The 9,302-nt window shown below is 37.5% G+C and overlaps 1 protein-coding gene across 1 annotated transcript; it reads left to right on the plus strand.

Annotated features, from left to right (window-relative positions):
• Positions 1 to 371: 371 nt before the first annotated feature.
• Positions 372 to 8,133, plus strand: LOC101895707 (major facilitator superfamily domain-containing protein 10). The gene is made up of 6 exons (XM_005178278.4): positions 372 to 1,206; positions 1,275 to 1,616; positions 3,802 to 3,875; positions 6,855 to 7,030; positions 7,163 to 7,330; positions 7,669 to 8,133. Exons 1-6 carry the CDS (start codon positions 772 to 774, stop codon positions 7,899 to 7,901), a joined length of 1,428 nt encoding a protein of 475 aa, XP_005178335.2. The 5' UTR covers positions 372 to 771; the 3' UTR covers positions 7,902 to 8,133.
• The last annotated feature ends 1,169 nt before the right edge of the window (positions 8,134 to 9,302 follow it).

The raw sequence follows: 9,302 nt of genomic DNA on the forward strand, positions 1-9,302 counted from the left end.
TCGGGTCAAAAATCTGGGGTCCCAGGTCCGTCCCCCAAGAAAAAAATAGTTTTCCGGGATCATGGTTAAAATAACTACCACTGAAAAATGTTCAAAAAAATTGAAGAGTTTTTACTAAACTAGAGTTAAGCCCATTTTGGTTGCTAACTTGCCGAAAAATTTCTTAAATTTCGGCATTCTATCATCCACTTGTCTTCTATTAAAGGACTTTATTGAAAATCGCCCAAATAAACTCAATTTGAAATCGTAATAAAGGCCCTCTCATTGGCTCATTCATCTGTAGTTCTTCTAATAATCCAAAAATGAACAACTTTTATTTAACTAGTTCACATGGTTCTCTCAATGAATCACTCGATTGAACCCCTTGTTTTTATAAACTCTCAATTGCGTTTTGTTGTCGTTTGATTTTGTTTCTCAAACTTTCACTTGTTGGGGTTTGCTGGCTGGCTGCTAGCTACCTCTCACCGTTGTATGGAAATGTGAGTTTGATTAGCAACTTCTTAAAAAAGCAAAGCGCGTACTTGAAGACTGAAGACAAAAAAAAAAAAAAAAAAAAAAAAAAACAATACGCTAGCTATGGAAAGAGTTCATTTACTGGCACGATAAACAAGTAACAGCACGTACACGGCAGCATTTGGTGATCAGCGGCGACGAGCGACACTGCATTGTACATAGCAGCGGCATTCATTTGAAGCATCAGCAAATTTTATCATAAATCGCTCAACCCCCAACCCAATTCCATCATCCAGACCACAACATTCATTAACGGAAATGTCTTTAAGGCAACGCACAAATAATAACAACAATAATAATGTCGTGGAAGGCAGCACAGCATCCCCGGACAACACCCACACTACAGCGGATTCGAATAAGAAAAATGCCGAGCAACAGGAACGTACAAATCCTATGGTGTACATAGTTTTCATATCCCTTCTATTTGATTTGTTGGCATTTACAATCATTTTGCCGCTGCTGCCATCGTTGTTGGAATATTTTAAAAATAATGACAGTTCCGGTTTGTATGCAGTGCTAACGGATCGCATAAAATGGTTTCAAGAATTGGTCGGTGCGCCGGATCGCTACAATTCGGTGTTGTTTGGTGGCCTGTTGGGTTCCATGTTTAGCTTTTGCAGTTTCTTGGCTAGTCCCATTGTGGGAGGGCTGTCGGATTGCTATGGCCGTAAACCGGTTATTATATTGTGTGCGGTAGGTTAAACGATTGAAAACGTATTAGAGATTTTTGTTATTTTAACAATATTTTTTTTTTCTTTAAGGCTGGCATTGCTTTATCGTATTTGCTGTGGGCATTTTCCCGCAATTTTGCTGTCTTTGTTTTGGCCCGTTTTGTTGGTGGCCTTAGCAAGGGTAATATATCGTTAAGCATGTCCATTATCACAGATGTTAGCAGCGGTAAAACTCGTGGCCGTGGCATGGCCTTGGTGGGAGTGGCATTTTCACTGGGCTTTATTGTTGGACCAATGATTGGTGCTTTGTTTGCCATATTTTCGAATAAATCAACTGGACCATGGTTTGTTTTGCCATCTCTGCTGGCGCTGGCATTGGCTTTGGGGGATCTGTTGATTTTGGTGTTTTGTTTGAAGGAAACATTGCCCAAGGTAAGTGAGCTGAAAATATCGCATAGTTAATGAAAAATGTTGTTGAAGGTCATACATTGATACAGTCCTTGGGAAATACAGCAGGCCGTCTTGAAAACCAATGAACAGAGGAGAAAAAATATCTACAATAGATAAAAAACTAGACGATTTTTTTGTAAAACATTTATATAGAGGTATCTTATGAATTAACAATCTTCTAAAAGCATACTATAGGTAGAAAAGCCAAATCTCTTCTATAGCTAGATATTTCGTAAAGATTCAAGGCGGTTACAAATCTTCTGTAGAGTGTTTTAGAGCACCTTTAAATATTCCTCGAAAAATGTTAAGGTTTGAGGATCTTCTAAAGGTATACTGTAACTCCAAATCTAAATCTCTTTTAAAGATATATTTTTTAGATTCAACAGATTTTGGGGATTTTCTGTAAATGGAGGGTGTTTTAGGGATACTCTATAGATAAAGGACCTTTAAGTATTCCTCGAAACAGACATGTGCAAATAGATAGGACTTCTAAGGTTGTACTGAAAATAAACACATTTTGATATTTCTTCGATATAGGCAAAGGTCGACTGTAAATAGAATACCTTGTAATGGTTGAGTCGTAACTTCTATATACATACAGGGTGAGATAAAAAACTGTAACAAAGTCAAACGCCATAACTTTTACATTTTTTTAAAATTTATAATAAATTTAGATTTGTTCGAATCGGTCACCTTTTGCACGAATTTTGGCCTTCAAACGGCCAATGAAACCGCTGCCCGAGCTGGAAATGAAGCGAGGAACCTCATTTTGTAACTTTTCTTGGGAGGCGCGTGCTGGGTCCTGTTGGAATGTCCAAATGTTTGCGTGCCCAAGGCTTTAATAAACCCTCCAGAATATTTTCGAGGTAATTTTCGGCATTTATTCTGATGCCACGGTCGATTAATACGATCGGAGAGCGACCATCGGCTGTTATGGCGGCCCAAACCATCACCATGGCCGGCGCTTGAGTTCTGGTGGCCAACCGAAGGTGCACATTTTCAGCTGACCTCTTTGGCAAGTAAACACGATCATTTTGTTTGTTTACAAACTGCTGGACAAGGGGACAACGAATGTTTTCTCATCGGATAGGAGAAAACCAAATTCGGCAGTTAACCATTTTCGTTCGGCCAAGCGAAACAACTCTTTAGCTCTCTTTAGTCTATTTTCTTTCTGTTGCAGTGTAAGTTCTTGCTCTTTTTGTAATTTCAATGGCTAATGGCTTTACCGCGAGCTCATTTTTCAATATTTACCGAATGGAATATTGCGATATGTTCAGCTCATGAGCCATTTTTCGGCCATTGCGACGCGCGTTTCGATCAAGTCGCTTCTTTACTTTTCGAACCATTTTTGGCGATGTTGCTGTTTTCTTCCGTCCACTTCCTTGACGTCGAGCTACGCTACCAGTAGCACGGTAACGAGCGAGCGTGAGCGAGACACATAAGATTTATTCACATTTAAATGCTGCAGTGCTCTAACGATAGCCACTTGTGCTTTTCCAGCCAAATATAAAGAAATCACACTATCACACTTGAATTCCATTACGAATAACTTTTTTTCTGGAAAATTCTCACCATAATGCTTTTGTACGCTTGTAAACAATATAATGAGCTGTCACTGGAATAATTTTAACAGCTGTGGGACGAGTGGCTAAGAAATGACAGCATGTTGAAATTGGTTTCAGTTTTTTTCATCTCACCCTGTACTTAAAAATGCCATATAATCTACTGATGACAATGGTAACTGTATTTTATTCTGTGATAAATTTCTAAAAAAGTCATTCACTCCATGGTAGAAGATCAAAAAAGCTACTTCGTTGTAGACGACCCAGAGTATGATAACTTTGCGGTAGATGATGATGTCCTAGGTGATCAAAAATATCATCTACTCTTTTGTAGACGGCCCCCGAATATCATAACTTTGTCGTAGATTACCTAAAATGACATCTACACTTTTGTTCATCCCTAAAAATATATTTAACTCCCCAGTAAATGGCTAAAATAGCTTTCATTCTGCAGTAAACTATTTTCTAGATTCCCAATAATGTTATCCAGTTGACCCAAAAATTTCATACATTTTCAATGACCCTATATTTTTTCCATTGACCCACCTTTTTAAAAATGCTTATCTATTAACTCTAACTAATAAATTCAATTATCATTTTTTTAGGAAAAACGCGTCAAGGAAATCTCTTCTTCGATGTCATATGCCTTTCAATTGATCAATGTTTCCTCTATCTTTCGGTGAGTAATTCTTTTTTTTTTAATTCATTTTAATTGCCTATGCGCAAGGTTTGTAGCACGTTTTTCTTTCAAATGAATTCTTGACTATCATTATCTGTCTGACTGCTATCTGAATAGAAGCCACAGTCTTTTTAAAACAACAAAAACAACATTTAAATTAAATTATTGATTACCGCCAGAAAATGAAAGCAATGTACTCTCCCCCTATGGAGTCTATGCAAAGTTAGTTAAATGAATCAGCGGCATTTTGTAACTTGGCCACCACCGCATATTTTGTATTTCTTATCTGAATTTAATTTCAAGCAGCTTATAATCTGATTACTTTTATATTGGCCAATGCTTTTGATGTTAGAAGAAAGAGTTTGATTTACAACACTCTTGTCTGTTCTATGTCATATTTGCTTGAAAAAGATATTGTTATGGTGGGGGGAGGGTTTAGCCGGCGTTTTTTGTTGCATTTGATTCATATGATTTCATAACTTAACATATCAAGCGTAAAACATTGATTGTAATTTAATGCCTCAATGAAGAGATACATACAGGGTGAGGCAAAAAAACTGTAACAATGTCAAACGCCATAATTTTTTATTTTTATTTTTTTTTTTTAATTTTATTGAACAAAAGCAAAAACGTCGGATATAGCATTAAATTTTAAAATAAATTTAGATTTGTTCGAATTGCTCACCTTTGGCACGAATTAAAATCAAACGGCCAATGAAACCGTCACACGCTGCCCGAATGTTGCTCTGTTGGTAATTTGGCTCGGCGAAGCGCTTGCTTGAGGTGATCGACACTTTGGTATATTTTAGTGCCAACCTTACTCTCCAAAATACTCCAACCACGAATAGTTCAACGGATTGGTATCCGGAAATTTTGTTGGCCATTGTGAGCTGGAAATGAAGCGAGGAACCTCATTTTGTAACAATTCTTGGCGCGTGCTAAGTGCGATGGTGCTGAGTCCTTTTGGAATGTCCAAGGTCTGCGGCCAACATGTTTGCATGCCCAAGGCTTTAATACCCAGACCCCAAGAATATATTCGACTTTTATTCTGATGCCACGGTCGATTAATACGAGCGGAGAGCGACCATCGGCTGTTATGAAGGCCCACACCATCACCATGGCCGGCCACGAATTGATGAAGACGTGCGCGACGCCTTCCCGGCGTGTGATACAGGCCCGCACAAGCTAATTGCACAGCCAAACCTACCCAACTCACTCCAGAAGATCTCTGGCTACAGCCCATTAAAGTAGCCGAATTTCTAAACCTGTAGCTGGAACCAGATAAGCAGGATGCAAACACTTGCATGTACTACTGCTGCAACAACAACTATGGCCAACACTTGAGTTCTGGTGGCCAACCGAAGGTGCACATTTTCAGCTGACCTCCCTCTTTGGCAAGTAAACACGATCATTTTGTTTGTTTACAAACTGCTGGACAACGAATGTTTTCTCATCGGAGAGGAGAAAACCAAATTCGGCAGTTAACTGTTTTCGTTCGGCCAAGCGAAGCAACTCTTTAACTCTTTTGAGTCTATTTTCTTTCAGTTGCGGTGTAAGTTCTTGCACTTTATGGAATTTTTATGGCTTTACCCCGAGCTAATTTTTTCATATTTTCCGAATGGAATATTGCGATATGTTCAGCTCAAGAGCCATTTCGGCCACTGCGACGCGGGTTTCGATCAAGTCGCTTCTTTACCATTTTCGAACCATTTCTGCTGATGTTGGTGTTTTCTTTCCTCCACCTTCTTGACGTCGGGCTACGCTACCAGTATCACGGTAACAAGCGATGGTACGAGACACAAAAGATTTATTCACATTTGAATGCTGGAGTGCTCTAACGATAGCCACTTGTTGTCGTTTTCCAGCCAAATATAAAGAAATCGCACTATCACGCTTGAATTCCATCACGAATATCTTTTGAGTTCTGAAAAATTCTCACCAAAATGCTTTTGTACGCTTGTAAACAATATAATGAGCTGTCCCAGGAATAATTTTAACAGCTGTCAGACGAGTGGCTTTGAAATGACAGCAGTCTAAATTTGGTTGCAGTTTTTTTTCATCTCACCCTGTCTTCAAGACTTTAATAGTTCCGAAAATGACGAAGTATAAAAAGGTGTTTTTTTAAAGCATTACTATTAAAGTCTACACTGTTTCGATAGTGGAGATTTCGGGGAATTTTCAAGGAAGTCTACAAAATCTTAAATCCAAGACCTCAAGTCTCCAATTATCTATTAGGGATTTTTTAAGAAATCCAGAAGAATAAAGAATATTTTTTCAAGGACCAAAAGACCATCAAACGTGGATTTTTTAAAGAATATTTTTTCAAGGACCAAAAGACCATGAAACGGGGATTTTTTTAAAGAATATTTTTTCAAGGACCAAAAGACCATCAAACGAGGATTTTTAAAGAATATTTTTACAAGGACCAAAGACCATCAAACGTGGATTTTTTAAAGAATATTTTTACAAGGACCAAAGACCAGCAAACGTGGATTTTTTAAAGAATATTTTTCAAGGACCAAAAGACCAGCAAACGTGAATTTTTTAAAGAATATTTTTTCAAGGACCAAAAGACCATCAAACGTGGATTTTTTAAAGAATATTTTTTTCAAGGACCAAAAGACCATTAAACGTGGATTTTTTAAAGAATATTTTTTCAAGGACCAAAAGACCATCAAAAGTGGATTTTTTAAGAATATTTTTTCAAGGACCAAAAGACCATAAAACGTGGATTTTTTAAAGAATATTTTTTCAAGGACCAAAAGACCATCAATAGTGGATTTTTTAAAGAATATTTTTTCAAGGATCAAAAGACCAGCAAACGTGGATTTTTTAAAGAATATTTTTTCAAGGATCAAAAGACTAGCAAACGTGGCTTTGAAATGACAGCTGTCTGAAGTTGTTTGCAGTTTTTTCATCTCTGCATTGTTCTATTATCATTTCTTGTTTCTTTCTTTCTTTTTTTCTCCTGTTTTTTAGATTTGCTTCCATCAAAAATGTACCCCAGAAACAAATCAAGTCTTTGCAAACAATTGGTATCATTTACTTTGTCTATTTGTTTCTTTATTCTGCCTTGGAGTTTACCGTTACATTCCTAATGTATCATAAATTTGGCTATACATCCATGGATCAGGCTAAAATGTTTTTGACAACAGGTAAGTTATACCCTGACAACACACACACTGAAATTTGTTAAAATAAAAATAACTTTTTTTAAAAAATTTCTTTGCCTTTGATTTCTGAAAAGTATCCGAAAACCTTCTAATAAATCTTCTCCTCCATTTCAGGTATTATCATGACAATATTACAAGGCTCTGTGGTAAGGCGTCTACCCGAAAAGGATATTAAAAACTATGCAGTATTCAGTTTATATTTATTGATTCCGGCCTTTGCCATTGTTGGCATTGCCCACTGTACATGCATGCTATACATTGGCATGATATTGTATGCCATATGTAAGTGTCAAATATTGACATTATGGTAGAAGAATAAAGGTAGACGCATTGACACAGCTGCTGTGACATGAGCTGTCAAACCAATTTGCGAATTGAAATTAAAATTTTTCAATGAAAAATTCTTCAAAGTTGAAAAATTGTAGACAAAAACGCAATTATAATAACCTGACTTTGACGTCTTATAAGAAAACATATAAAAATCGACTTATATTTGAAAAAAAAACAACATCAAACAATTATGACATATCAATGTTCCCAAGCCTGTATTCTTCTACCATGTTTGATACACTTCTTCCCAAAAAGACACTCATTGAAATTTGTTGTTCTTCCCCCCACAGCCACTGCATTTACGGTCACCTGCCTTACCACCCTCGTCTCCAAATATGGCAATGACGATCAGAAGGGCTCAGTTTTGGGTATTTTCCGTTCTTTGGGTGCTTTGGCCCGAGCCATGGGACCCGTCGTCGGTTGCATTGCCTTCTGGTGTATTGGCTCGAAATTAACCTATGTTAGCGGTGGATTGCTATTGCTTATACCCGCCTATGTTTTGCAGAAAACTCAACTTGCATAAATGCTTGCGTTTCCATTTGTGCTTCCATGTTGTAACTTTATGAAATTATATAACATGCTTTTTCTGTATTATATACACACACATATATGCGCGAAACTGTTTAAATGTATTATTTAGTACTTATTTATATATTTAAAAACAAACATTAAATGCCTTTTTTATATACTTTATATATATACTATATGTAGAAAAACTATTTTTTATAAATAAATATTTATTATATAATATAAAATATAGGAAATTTACATTGTGTGAGGTTATAATAGGACTACATGGGAGAGTTATTAAGGGGTTTCAATAACTAGACAATCCATATAAATCCTATCTGTGGAGAGGCAATAGAAGGTCAGCTATTACCACAAAACCTAAAGAGGTTCTCGTCTACGAAAAAAAGTCTGTTTCCCAAAACTGCAAGAATGTTAAACTACAGAGTGAGATGAAAAACCTGCAACCTACTTCAGACTGCTGACGTCAAGGAAGTGGACGGAAGAAAACAGGAACATCAACAGAAATGGTTCGAAAAGTAAAGAAGCGCGTCGCAGTGGCCGAAAACTGGCTCGTGAGCTGAACATATCACAAAATTCCATTCGGCAAATATTGAAAAATGAGCTCGTTGTAAAGCCATTGAAATTCCAAAAAGTGCAAGAACTTACACCGCAACAGAACAGAAAGAAAAAAGTACTGAAAGGAGCTAAAGAGTTCCATCGCTTGGCCAAAAGTGGTGAACTACCGAATTTGGGCTGGCTCGTGAGCTGAACATATCATAAAATTCCATTCGGCAAATATTGAAAAATGAGCTCGGTGTAAAGCCATTGAAATTCCAAAAAGTGCAAGAACTTACACCGCAACAGAACAGAAAGAAAAAAGACTGAAAGGAGCTAAAGAGTTCCATCGCTTGGCCAAAAGTGGTGAACTACCGAATTTGGTTTACTATTCTCCGATGAGAAAACATTCGCTGTCCAGCAGTTTGTAAACAAACAAAATGATCGTGTTTACTTGCCAAAGAGGTCAGCTGAAAATGTGCACCTTCGGTTGGCCACCAGAACTCAAGCGCCGGCCATGGTGATGGTGTGGGCCACCATAGCAGCCGATAATCTATTAATCGACCGTGGATTCAGAATAAATGCCGAATATTATCGCGAAAATATTCTGGAGGGTGTATTAAAGCCTTGGGCACGCCAACATCTTGGCCGCAGACCTTGGACATTGCAAGAGGACTCAGAAAGCGCCACCCTAGAATGGTTACAAAATGAGATTCCTCGCTTCATTTCTCCGGATACCAATCCGTTGGACTATTGTGTCTGGATTATTTTGGAAAGGAAGATTGGAACTAAAAAATACTAAAGGGTCGATCACCTCAAGCAAGCGATTCGTCGGGAATGGACCAAAATGCCGCAGAAC

The sequence above is a fragment of the Musca domestica genome, unplaced genomic scaffold (genome assembly GCF_030504385.1).
Source record: "Musca domestica strain aabys unplaced genomic scaffold, Musca_domestica.polishedcontigs.V.1.1 24, whole genome shotgun sequence".
NCBI classification, from domain to species: domain Eukaryota; kingdom Metazoa; phylum Arthropoda; class Insecta; order Diptera; family Muscidae; genus Musca; species Musca domestica.

What these genes read in the sequence shown, in the direction of transcription:
- LOC101895707 (XM_005178278.4), top strand. Translation starts at nt 772, where the DNA reads ATGTCTTTAAGGCAACGCACAAATAATAACAACAATAATAATGTCGTG. An exon ending in CGGTTATTATATTGTGTGCG is followed by an intron (nt 1,207 to 1,274) that starts GTAGGTTAAACG and finishes TTTTTCTTTAAG; the next exon opens with GCTGGCATTGCTTTATCGTA. An exon ending in TGAAGGAAACATTGCCCAAG is followed by an intron (nt 1,617 to 3,801) that starts GTAAGTGAGCTG and finishes TCATTTTTTTAG; the next exon opens with GAAAAACGCGTCAAGGAAAT.